Genomic DNA, 13,226 nt, shown 5'->3' with positions numbered 1-13,226 from the left:
TGCGTGAACAAGAGATTAAATTAGTACATGCGCCAAAGTGGTTGACAATTGTGTATATGGAGCGATGAGGTCAGTTCCTGTGCAGGCGTGGGATTGATGCTGGCATTGCAGAACAATGACTGTTGCTGATGGTGTAAGGAGGCCTTCATCCTGCAGTGGATAGATGGTAGCTGATGGTGATGATCAATGATGGTTTGGAATTAATTAGCAAGGTTTTTGCGTTTTTTCTGATGGTCTTGACATGACTTGAATGGAGGCATTTAAAAACAAATTTCAAAGCTCATTGACACTAAAATGTACTGTTTTAAGGGAGACTTGGATCACCTTTTAAGATAATTACTTTGCTTTTACAAACAGCATGTTAGACGGACAAAGCAAATAAAAAAGAGTTTCAACCTTAGTTGTATAGGTTAAATTATTGATTCTTAAGCTTAAGAGACTTGTGCCAATTGTGTGTAAGCATTTCATTTAGTATATGCGTAATATAATGATTTTTGGCTACTAAGATCTAACGTGAGCGAGTGCAAACAAGACAATAATTTATCTATTGGAACCTTTTTTGCCAGTATCAGTATTATTTGAAAAAAAAATAGCTTTAACCTTCCTGGCAATAAAGCAGGAGGTTAAGATGTTCAAACCCTAAACAGATACCTACTTTAAAGTATCAAGTCTACATTAACCACTCGCTTGTGGGAAAAAATGCAAACAAACACGCTCGGATAATATATGCATCGTCTTTGAAACTTATTGGCCTTACACCAGAGACAGCCTTCATGGTCTTAATTGAGACCCAGGTGTGTGGCATTCAATCCGAGATCCCCCTTTGTTGTGCTGAGAAGTGGCCTGCTGTTGTTGCCGAGTGCAGTTGGAGCACGAGTGGGCGGCCTCGCTCAACTCTCCCAGAGGGAGTTCCCGTCGCTGGGGGCGGGTGGGGAGCAGGTCCCGGCCCCTCCCTCCGACGCTACGTCTGGGCGCGCACTAAACCTCCGCCCACAGAGTGCGTACTTGCACACATGCATGCATATGCACGCATGCGCACTGACATGCACAACTGTGAGTTTCCAGGAATCCACACAACTGTGGAGCAAGTGGCTCAAAGGTTGCGAGTTTGAAATCCTGGTTGGGGCGTTAACTCGGCCCATCATCCATCTGGGGTCGACATAACTTGTATCACTTTGTGGGGAAGTCAACAGTGATTTTTCCTATGGATATGCTCGATCATGTCATCAGAATGCAGAACTTCTATTCCTGCCTCAGGGCTGTTAACAGGAGATGCGCAGTGCCTTTTGAGCAGGAAATGACTGTGTTGGAGCCACACACAGATGCACTGGAAACATTGTTCAAAGTCAACTTATCCCAGTATTCCAAACCCTCAAGAAAGCATTTGAGGCTTCATGTTTTGGCAGAAAGGCAGCATTTTTTTCTGATATTTGTCAGATTCATACCTGATAAATTTTGCTTGAATTTATAATTTAATTTTAAATTCACAGTGACTAAATATGACTTGGAGGGAATACGTGCATCCAGAGAACCAAGAACAAAAATAATACAGGATAGCAGGGTATCTAGTGGAGAAAATAAGTCCGCTGTACAATAAGGGTGATAGAGATGGCACTGATTTAGGAAAGGCTCACAGTTAAGGGAGGAGTAGAACAAAGATATCTTAATAGGCCTGGACTTGAACAGGGGGGAGGGAGTTCCAAACGTTGATGGCAGCAGAGGAGTGACTTCATATTTAACAGAAGTGGACTGGATGTTTCTAGAGACACTTGGTGGTTGCATTTGAAATCTTCATACAATGTCTCTTGTTCAAGGAAGCCTGAAGCTCAGCTGGCCGATTTAAATGTTGTGTAATTACCAATGTTAACATGGGGGAGGGGGGGGGGACTGAGTTTTAACAAAACCCATGGATGTATGAAGAGCTGCACAAATAGGTCAGGAACCAACTTGTTGTGCTGCCATCTCCTGGTTGCATTGCATCCTGGCAAATTTTGGGTGTTTCACGGAACATGGTATAATTGTCATGATTCCCAAAGAATGCCTTTGTTGCTGAGATTGACACCGCCTTTGCCAACGCATGAATCAGGCTGTTGAGTTGGCACTGAGTGAATTGAGAATAATGGACTGGCTGTGTATGTGTGTGCACATTCAGATGTAAGCAGCTGGCGTGAGGGTGGGGGTCCGGGCGGGCGAGAGGAAGGCCCCAGTACAGGGCTTTTGCCCATCCCCACCATGGGGGGCCCCAACGGGGGTCCCCTTGCTCATGCTGCTGGATACCGCCCGGTACGTGCACCTACCTTGCACGCTGTACGTTTATTTGATTGAAACGATCACCCGTTCTTGATGGTCGTGCCAATGCTCGGTGCTTGAATATAACTGCGTTGGGGTTGCGTTTTATAGTGCGCCCGATGTGTTTTCGGGTTGTGCCGCCTGTTGGGCACGATGTCGGGCACGAAACTTCAGACCTCATGGCAAAAAAACATGCTGTGCAACCCAAAAAACACGAGAAAATGGCTAGATGCGCAATTGATCTTGGGGCAGTGCTCATTCCCATTGGCAGCCCGTAGCTACAAGTGAAAATGCCCTATTCCTTTGGCATATGCCGTTCTCCTCAGAACGACCGCTGTTGAAATCACTCATGGTGATGTCCGTTTCATTGACCCAGGACGGAAGTTGTGGGCCAAGTCAAACTCAAACCAGGAGTTCAACTATTGGCTGTTTGGTTGGCGGTTCGAGGGCTTTGCCACAGTGCCACCTGGCTGATTGTCAGCCATGGTGAAACCTGTATTTAGGGAAACTTCACCGATTAAAAAAAAAAGATGTATGGGGTAGGGCGGTGCTGTTTGAGCGGTAATTGTAAAATAAAGTCTTGCGTTGTTTGCCACAGGACGGTACGCCGTTTGGGCCCAGGTTTGGGCCACCACCTGGTGGCCGGGCCTACCCTGCAGCACAGCAGCCTGATGGCAGGTGAGGTTACGTATGAATCTGGCACGTGTGTGTTGACTTGAATTGATGTGCACAGTCTGTGTGTGTTGTGATATCAGTTTCCCACAATATTGTCAGGCTGCCACAGTGGCGAGTTGTTAAATACCTCACCTGGTATGTAGCAGGTCGTGGGTTCAATCCCAAGAGCCGAATGGCTCACAGGGTAAATCCTAATAAATGAAACTGAGACTGACGCACGTATATTTGGAGTTTGCATGTTCTCTCCGTGGTCGCATGGATTTTTCTCCAGGTTGTCCGTTTAGAGAATTTGGCTGCTTTAAATTTCCACATGATAATACACATATCAGTGGGCCTTACCTGCTAAATAAAACGTAATTAAAACAACAACACTTAATGATACCAGTTTCCCATAATTTATTTAACTTTTTTCTTTTTGTGCTTTGCACTTGCCATAAGATTAAGATCACTTAAAAGTTATAAGTATTCTATTACTGCACCTTTACAACATAACATATGTTGCACATGCTGTCAATTACACAGGCAATCATTGAATAAATGTAGAAAATTATGAGATGTTATCGCCATGCCAGTCGGTTGCTTCAAAAATCTATTTGATTGGAATGTTATTGAGCTTTTATTTCAGGAATATTTTATCAGGAAGTAAAATAAGGGAATTTTTTTTAAGTATGATATAACTATTTTGCAAAACACACGATGCAATTATTGTGGATCATATATTATACGATGTATTGTAGTATCATATTGCAGTAACCTGTGCACATGCAGTGTGCATGTTCATCGTATTTGACCTGTGTGTGGTTGTGTGTGCATTTAATGTGTGTATTTGCATTATTTTCATATACTCTGAATCATATTTATTTAGACTGAGGAGAAATCCGATGAGCTATCAAGCTCTTTTTCACAAATGTCCAGTGTGGGTGGGTCAGACGGTTAAAACAGCAAACAATTAAAAAAATGATAGGAGTGCAAAATAGAAAAAAATGGTAGGAAAGTCACTAAATATAAGTAATGAACAAAGTCATGATTTATTTATGCCAGTGAGATTTATTAAGATTTGGCAAGGCAGCAAAAACAACACCGTCCCAGACCATACCAAGAGAACACGCAGTCCCTCAATAAAGTGGCGCATTAACGTTGAGCTATCAATACACAGATAATGATCAAAGTGACATGCCTGCGTTTTGTTTACATGTGCTCTGCATGTGCCCCTGTGTATCCTCAGACGTGGAGCGCGGCCGCCCTGGCTCACAGAAGCTGACCGGCCATCCATCGTGAAAGCAAATGATCTGAAGGAGCTGGACACCCTGGATACAGAGGCTGATGATGGCTGGGCTGGTGCGCATTTTCTTCACTCACTCATGACAATTAAAATTTAAAATGATTTTTTTTTGTGGCAACGGTAAGTTGAGGTTTGAGCGGTGATGCAATGGTTGGCACGCTGCACTATGGACACGGCGGCCTGAGTTCAATTTCCAGCCATGGCGTGTGTGATATCAGAACCGGTCCTATGCCTGCCCCTCTATTCCCAAATCCGCAATGACATCGCTGTAACGTATGGTACGAAAAACCTCATGACCCGACATATCATGGGGAGGTCTAATCGATCAGTGGATTGAAAATGGATGGAATGTGTTTTTACCTAGTTGTCCCATGACTTAAATGCACTGGATATGTACCTTTTTTATATTTTAAAATGTGCTTTAATACGGTGGTTACGCTACAGGGAGACTGGTGGTACTGTTTTTGGAACGTGTAGTTTATTTCACTAGCGCATGGCCGTCAACAGATGAGTGCCTTTTTTTTTGCGATGAGAAACAGGCAGCGGTTTATCGTTTCTTCCCCATGCAGATACTATATATGTCATCGGGTATCTTGTATTTATTCTAATCTCTTTCATCCACATGAATATGTATTAAATGGAAGCTCTGTTTTTAGTTGTGCTTGCTGTCATTTAGTTATTACAAAATCCGTACCCTTTTGCCATTTATTCAGGCTTTTTGTTAGTGCCATATACGGGTTCGGCGTGGGGAAAAAATGAGCGCAAGAAACATTAAAGCCATTGTGCGTGCACACTTAAGACGCAAACATGTAAATAATACTACAACTACTAATCAATAATCAGTTTTAAGAAAAAAAAAACACATACCTTCTCATCCAGTGTATTTAGGAATTTTGACTTTCTGCAAGTAGTTATTCAGTTTTTTCTCTCTTCATCATGCCTTTCTCTTGAATCCTAAACTTTTTTTAGAATCCCAGAGAGACTTAGAATCCCACTCCCTACGTAATTACTTTCATTTGTCGCTCTTGCCTCTCGAACAAACCAAAGATTGATCTGGCTGTAGCCGCTGTTGTGAACAGATCGTTGCCCATTTTGCGCGATACTTTCCAGCCATATTTTTAGGTTGTACACCTCCCTGGTAAACATGGCCGTGAGATAATTCAGAACAATGGCACTTGAGATTCCTCCCACAGAAAACACTAATTGAAGTGAGAGTTTCTCATGTATTTCAATGCGGTAACCGCATAGTCTTGATACCCTCTACATTGTTATTACTTAAAGAGGATAGTTCCTGGCTTCATAACTTAAAAGCGGCTTTGTCCATCCTCGTGCAGGGGTGCAGGATGAGGTCGACTACACGGAGAAGCTGAAATTCAGTGACGATGAAGATGAGGAAAGGGGCGGGAGCACACGGTCTTGGTGAGTTACACACGCGCACAAGCTGCTGTGCGTTGCGCATGCGCTGATAGTGGGACGGCAAACTGCCACGTGCAGTGGAGTTCTACACACAATTGCAAGTGGACATGTTCACTTACGTGCACGCTGACGCACTCGGAAAGCACACTTATTTGAGTGATCTACCCGATTGTCTTCATCCTTCATGTCATTGATTTAATGAACTGACGTATTTTATGCATTGGTAATGGAAGATGCAACTCAAACAAATAGCTTTCAATGCTGCTTATGTAACTGGGATGTCATGTGCCCTATATGCTTTACAACATCACTAGAGAACTAAAATGGAGTTACCCTAACTGTAAGTGGGATTTTTTCCCCCAGAAAAAAAACAGCTATTTGGTTTTTGGTTTGCATCTTCCTTAAAATCACTATCATAAAATTAAAATTTGTATCGCAAGTGAAAAAGGTAATTTAAAGAATTAGTTGGGAGCTATAAGGCGAAGATGAGGGGAGGCTATAGTAGTGCAGTAAGAATGAGTGATAAGCACGTTACAAAGGAAATGCAGTAAACCGTATAGAAGGGGAATATGGAGGTTTGAACAAGAACTTGAATGTTGGGATGAACAATAAAGATAATGGAGTTTCTGATAGCAGTGGCAGTAAGGAGGAGCAACCGCCAAGGAGGGGGAGGGTAGGTTAAGTTGACATTTGGCCCGGGTTACTGGACAGTTTGCATTATTTTAATGTTGAAGCCTGTTTTGTTGAAACATCAACCGTTGCTGTGTGGGGAGGTTGCTCTGCTACTCCCTGTAGTCTGGAACTCCTTCCCACTGGCCTACATTGTTGACTCCTTATTTAAGTCTAGGCTCTCAAGCCATCAACTGCATTATGACTGTCTTGTCTTTTTTCTTCCAAAACATTTGTGTGTGTGTATATGCCTCGTTTACATGTGCCACTGTGTATGTACAGCATTTTGAGAAGCCGGGTGCATTAAGACACTTTATTAATTCAAAATTTTGTTGTTAACAAAATGTGCCATGCTCATGATGACTTTCACCTGGCTTGCCAGATATACAGATGTTTGTTTGCTTTTTCCATCAATTTGAATTTTGTGGCCACCTATTAACGATTATGCAAAGTCTTAGGTTGTCAAAGTGGATTTGCCACTGGCCCAGGGCCACCAAAGGAGATGAGCTACACCCTCCTCTTGCATGAGAAAGGGAGACACTGTGACCTTGTTTTGAGTAGGATTGCCGCGATATAATTTGTCAAAATATGATCAAATGTTTCACTGACGATTATCGCGATATCGGTTTCCCATACCTTTGTAATTTGTATTATACAATTTTATTGTATTGTTTTTTTGTGCTTTGCTGTACAAATAAAGATTGCTTAAAAGTTCTTCAATTGAAATTCGCTCAACATAAGCCTTCCATAGGTATAAGTATCATTAGACAATGAACTTCAAAGACGAAGTCATATAATCACCATACCATCAAGATTACTCCATAAAAATGTTGTTTAAGGACTCATTTCATGGGTAATATTTATTTTGAACTTTAATGATTATATTTGTCATTTCACATTTTTTAATTATATATTTTAACAAAATTGAGCTACACTAATTACCGAAAGAACCAAGAATAAGAATATGGCAATGATATTTTGCAAAGTGTAAAATACAAATATATTGGACCCTACAGCATATTAAGCCTCATTGCATGGCCATATCACGGCAACACATGGTTTGATTAAGGTCATGAGTTCAATGCCTGGAGAGTCTCAACTGCCCCACTGTCCCTTCAAGGTCTGTAAACAAGCACCACCTGCTGAGGCTGCACCACTTTGATGGGAACACTTTACTGGTTGTACCACCACGACTAGTCCTCTCCCTTGTGGGAACGCGGATTTCTACTGTCGACTGTGCACTTAACAATGAAGATTAGTGCTACCTAACGTTACAGCGCTTGTGAGCAAATCGCCCGCAATATAACCGATCTCGTCAGATCTCAGAGGCAAAGCAGAGTAGAGCCTGACTTGTGCTTGGATGGGTGACCACCACACATAAAACAGGTGTGGTCGGCTGCTGTGGGGCCAAGTTGTCGGCGCTGGTCAGTGCAGCAAAATCATGTGCTCTGCTGTACTGAACTATGCTCCACTGCCTATGCTCCCCACCTTAATCACCTTGCACTGACCTGCGTGGTGAAGTATGTCAAAGTAACTCTTAACAAGCCTATGTGTTAAACTAACTCCCACAAGCCGCACGGTGTGGGGTGGCTGTCATAGAGGAGTGGATTGACAAAAGGCCCGCACACACACACACACAACATTGCAGAAGAGGTGATGCTTTGACCCGCGATTGTGATTGTCATTATTCACCAGGGCTGACAGTGCGGGTCCAGGAGCTGTGTCCGAAGGGGGGGCTGCTCGTGGCTCTGATGCCTCGTCTGGAGCTGTGTCTACGAGCTGGGGAGATACTGCCCCCTCCCCCCCTCCGTCTGGGCCTGGCTCAGCCAACTGGGGAGATGCTCCTGTCAGGCCGCGGCCACAACACCCGGTGTGTGTGTGTGTGCGCGTGTATATTGCTGCGGAGCAGTAGTGTTGTGGCTGTCATGCTGCGCTATGCACCTGTCGACCAGAGTTTGATTCCCGCCAAGTCCAACACTCGTGGTGATTATTTTAACCAGCCCTGGGCCTCCCCTATATTAACTCTGTCTCAAATCAGTACATTATGTGATGTGTGTTAACACTAGGAAGACGAAGGCAGCCGGGCGTGATGTTGGCCACCCACCCCCCTCGTGTGCCATGCCGGTATTCATAGGTGCTTGCTAGCAGCACTTTCCCAATCAGCCTAATTAGGCTATACAGGTTCAAGCATTGTGCTATGGATCCAGCGATCTGAATTAAATTCCCGGCCACAGCTAACATACGTGGTGGTTATCTGAACTGATGCTAGGCCTCCAGTAGGTCCACTTAGCCTTAATGAATCCCTGGTACAGTGTGTAAACCTCAGCACTGGGAATATTGCTGACCACACCACCCCCTTGTGCACTGTGCCAGCCTTCATAGGTGCTTGCTAACATCACTAACACCAATAGTCTATAAGGCTATATATAAAGTGGTCATTTGTGTATTGGGATTGAGGTGTCATGACAATCTGGCCAGGTGCTCAGTTCACAATCAGAACATTGTTCCAGTACCGGACAGGGTGCACTCTGCCCATCATCCTTATTTGCAGGATTAAATTAGTACCACTCTGTGGGCAACAGAGGGCAGTGCAGCAAAACACTCCTGCTATGTCCTCATGTCTATACCCCTTGCCTGCAACCTGCACTGTCCAGGATGGTGAAGTATGGTCAGGTAAACATCCATCATGACCCTCGTGGGGATGTAATTTATTGACCTTTTCATTTTAACACGTAGGCCTTCGCGACCAATATCCATAATAGGTTTTTTTGGGTTACATCGCGTAAATATAAATGTCGTTAAACCCGCCATCTCCCCGATAGCCAATTAGTAAGGTTTGTCACATGAACAGAACATGCTTTCCAACACACAGGTGTGCTGTACTCGTAACAAATTGGCATGTTCTGTTTACGTGACCCCTTACTAATTGGTTGTGTCGGGTGGTCGAGGGTTTAACGACACATTTATATTTACGCGATCTAACCCGGAAAACGTATATTATGGAGCCATTTTTACTTCCACAAATTAATGTAATGAGGTGTGTATGTTGCTTAACCCCATTGGCTTCCATTGCACTGTGCTGGTAATAATATATTCTATCAACCAGCACTTTGTGCAGGTATCAGTCAGCCATTGGTTCAGATTCTTCATGGTTGTGCTAAGAAGGCTGTGTTGTTTGACTTAAACTTTTGATTGAGTTTTCCACTGCCAGTTAGATATTTATTCACCATTAGACTGGCTGACATGTTTTTAACTGGGTAAGCATTGCGTCACGTTATATATGGCTACATTATATTTCCCTTTGCAGGCATCGTGGAGTCAACATCAGCCGCCACGGGAGCCCATGCGTGGGGGTCATGAGCACAGGGGAGGTCCTCCTATCGTGGTTCCTCAGCCGCTCTTAGCAGGCCCAAGGGGGCCCCCTGCCCTCATTGTCAATCAACAGGTATTGATTGGTCATGCCAGCTTGCACTCTGCTGCAAATTTAATTCCTCGCAGCTACAAATAAAATGCGTACATTTTTTAGCATGAAAAGTGTCGTCATACATTGTATAAGTGAAATAGACTTGGGCAACATGGCTGAGCGCACAGTCTGCAGCAGTAATAAGTTGTACCCTAATAATCCGGACAGGTGGCATTCTAAGTGCGTGACCAAGCAATCTAAAAGTTTAGCTTTAAAATCTCGCAATGGCAGTCAGCTGAGCCTATCATTTAAACTGTAAAATTTCAGGAAACATTCAAAAATATGTACTCGGAAAAATAATAACAGCTATGAAGGTTTATAATTGTAATAACTTTATGATTGTGTGGACGCGAGCACCCAGGCTGCCTTGCCCTTGGCTGCCAGCTTGCGTTTACCTCACACCAGCTGTGTAATCTTCACTCTGTCCCGTTCCCCTCTGCAGCGCTATTTGGGAGGGCCCCACCAAGGTCCAGGGCACCTTCAGGGTCCTATTCTACACCATGGTCCAGGGCCTCATCAGGGCCCTATGCTCCACCTGGGTCCCCACCAAGGTCCAGCAAATTTCCAGGGTCCCCACCAGGGTCCCGGACCCCACCAGGGCCCCGGTCCTCACCAGGGCCCCGGGCCTCACCAGTGTCCCGGTCCCCACCAAGGTCTTGGGCCTCACCAAGGTCTTGGGCCCCACCAGGGTTTTGGGCCCCACCAGGGTTTTGGGCCCCACCAGGGTCCCGGGCCCCACCAGGGTCCCGGGCCCCAACAGGGTCCCGGGCCTCACCATGGTCCTGGGCCTCACCAGGGTCCCGGGCCCCACCAGGGTCCCGGGCCCCACCAGGGTCTCGGGCCTCACCAGGGTCCCGGGTCTCACCAGGGTCCCGGGTCTCACCAAGGTCCCGGGTCTCACCAGGGTCCCGGGCCTCACCAGGGTCCCGGGCCTCACCAGGGTCCCGGGCCTCACCAGGGTCCCGGGCCCCACCAGGGTCTCGGCCCTCACCAGGGTCCCGGGTCTCACCAGGGTCCCGGGTCTCACCAGGGTCTCGGGCCTCACCAGGGTCCCGGGCCTCACCAGGGTCCCGGGCCTCACCAGGGTCCCGGGCCTCACCAGGGTCCCGGGCCTCACCAGGGTCCCGGGCCTCACCAGGGTCCCGGTTCTCACCAGGGTCCCGGGCCTCACCAGGGTCCCGGGCCTCACCAGGGTCCCGGGCCTCACCAGGGTCCCGGGCCTCACCAGGGTCCCGGGCCTCACCAGGGTCCAGGCCTCCTTAAGGGTCCTGGGCCCCAACCCATACCTGTTCCCCCACAAGGACCTGCTATCGGGGGCCCAGATGATGAGGCGTGGCGCACCCGTCGCCGTGATCAGCAAGGTGGCCCTGTGGCTGCGGATGGTCCTCATGGAACAGCTCCACATAGAGGCAGGCCTTTACAATGCATCTTGATACATCTTAATGCAGTTGCACCCCTCACAACCTTGGGCTGGATAAAACAAGTACAGTAAAACCTTGGATTGCGAGTAACTTGGTCTGCGAGTGTTTCGCAAGACGAGCAAATTTTTTAAATAAATATTAATTTGACGAACGAGCGAGGTCTTGCAATACGAGTAGTGTACGTATACGCTTTGTCTGCCGAGCGTCACGTGATCACAACTGATATACGAGTGCTTTGATATACGAGTGCTTTGGATTACAAACACGTTTCCGGAACGAATTATGCTCGCAATCCAAGGTTTTACTGTACCATTTTTTCCCCCCGAAGTCAACAGTCGCTGTCCTATAGAGAGAGACTGGCTTCTGTCAATGTAATGTGGAATATTAATTGGCTCGGCTGCTATTCGGCGAGTGCCGCCCAGCACCTGTGTAGGCAAGGAAATGCATTGACTTTTGTACATTTGTATTAAAATAATTGTTGTGGATACAGAGTATTAGATGCACAGACCTCATGCGAGAAAATAATGCTGAAATTATTTATTTTGTACAAGGTATTAACTTGCTTCCGATGCCCGTTGTGCAGGCGGGGGCACGTGGGGCAGCAGCGCAGAGGTGTCGGCAGCGGTGGAGCGAGCGCGACAGCGCAGGGCGGCCGAGGAGAAGAGGATGGAGGAGGAGCGTCTGGCAGCCTGCGCTCAGAAGCTGCGTCTGCTAGAAAGCAAGATGGCCGCCAGCGTTCCGGCTGGCAGCGGCGGTGGAGCTGCGGCAACGGCAGCCGGGGCAGCTCCCGCCATCGGCGGGGCCAGTGACAGCACTGGCGAAGACACCGTTTCTGAGGACGGGCCGAGCGCTGTGCCAGCATCGTCGGCGGCCGCATCGGCGCCTTCGGTCACAGCGGCGGCTTTCAGCGCGGGGGAGACGGCTTTGAGTGTGGACATGGCCGCTACGGTGGGAGACGAAGCCACTCCGGGCACAACCACGGGCGATGCCGTCCCAAGTGTGGGGGACGCCGGGCATTTGGCAGGTGGGGCTGTTGCAGCGGTTGGGGGAGAAGTTTCTGCGGAAGCAGACTCGACTCCAGCAACAGCGATCGTATCGTCAGCAATGAGTGGAGGTTGTGCCTCCCCACTGCTCGACACACCTGTCTTGAACTTAGGTACAGCCAAAGATTGTGTCGCTGCGAGCACAGTCGATACCGATAATTCGTCCACCCCTGACTCCGATTCGACAGCTAACGAGAGTCACGCACCAAGCACGCGTGGGCCACCTCTACGAATCGTCACAAGGAATGATGGCCTGGGCAATGCCGGCCCGAGACCCGACAGCGGCAACGACAGCGGCGGTGGTGGCGGCATCATTCGGAGTGCCAGTGGTGACCATGACCAACCCAGGGGAGTGGTGGTGGACGACCGCAGGCCCAGGGGGGGGACAGTTGGTACCGTCGGGCGGACTGTGGGTGCTGGCAGTGGCACCTCTGCACCACCAACAGCTGATGCTGCATCGGTTCCCTTCTCGGGCTCAGCGGTTGGAGCGAAGGCGGTGACTCGGGTCGGCCCCATTGGGACTGCGGCCTCACCAACGGGAAGCGATGGCGGGCCCGGTGGAGGAGTGAGCGGGCCGCTCGCACCCCCAGTAGCTGCACCGATAGTCAGCACAGGCCATCCTGTTGGGCCTGTGGGGACGGCGACGGCCGAGAGCGCCGCTGGGGCCAGGGGTAGCACGGAAAAGCGGCATGCGGTGGCCGAGGGCGAGGTCATGGTGGAAGCAAGCGCTGTGGGTGGCCGAGCAGGGCCACCTGGCGGAGAGTGGCGTGATGGTGAAGGTCCGAGCAAGCGGCGGCGGAGGGACAGCCGTTCTCCCACCGCGGCCCCACCGCAGCACCACCCAGGTAGTGGCTGACACATCTGCGATGAGGTTTTTTCTAAGACCTGTGCTTCTGTAAATCCTCTGCACACTGCACTGCCAAGTGTGCATGCTGCTGCTTTTTAGTGTTTCAAGCCACATGTTTCAT

General features: G+C 47.9%; 1 protein-coding gene across 4 annotated transcripts in view; it reads left to right on the top strand.

Annotated features, from left to right (window-relative positions):
- The window catches only part of LOC116938979 (uncharacterized), a 101,068-nt gene that overhangs the window by 12,199 nt on the left and 75,643 nt on the right, over positions 1 to 13,226 (top strand). For all 4 annotated transcript variants that reach the window (XM_032946769.2, XM_032946768.2, XM_032946770.2 and 1 more), the window contains exons 6-14: positions 866 to 997; positions 2,153 to 2,283; positions 2,888 to 2,967; positions 4,190 to 4,302; positions 5,581 to 5,665; positions 8,027 to 8,201; positions 9,639 to 9,776; positions 10,237 to 11,203; positions 11,799 to 13,103. In XM_032946769.2, the coding sequence (XP_032802660.2) occupies positions 866 to 997; positions 2,153 to 2,283; positions 2,888 to 2,967; positions 4,190 to 4,302; positions 5,581 to 5,665; positions 8,027 to 8,201; positions 9,639 to 9,776; positions 10,237 to 11,203; positions 11,799 to 13,103 (3,126 nt within the window). The remainder of the gene's footprint in view (positions 1 to 865; positions 998 to 2,152; positions 2,284 to 2,887; positions 2,968 to 4,189; positions 4,303 to 5,580; positions 5,666 to 8,026; positions 8,202 to 9,638; positions 9,777 to 10,236; positions 11,204 to 11,798; positions 13,104 to 13,226) is intronic.

The sequence above is a fragment of the Petromyzon marinus genome, chromosome 5, assembly GCF_048934315.1.
Source record: "Petromyzon marinus isolate PM22_M1 ecotype Great Lakes invasive population chromosome 5, UKy_Petmar_22M1.pri1.0, whole genome shotgun sequence".
NCBI lineage: Eukaryota > Metazoa > Chordata > Hyperoartia > Petromyzontiformes > Petromyzontidae > Petromyzon > Petromyzon marinus.
Note: the sequence above shows the minus strand (reverse complement) of the source record. Positions and strands in the feature narration are given on the sequence as shown.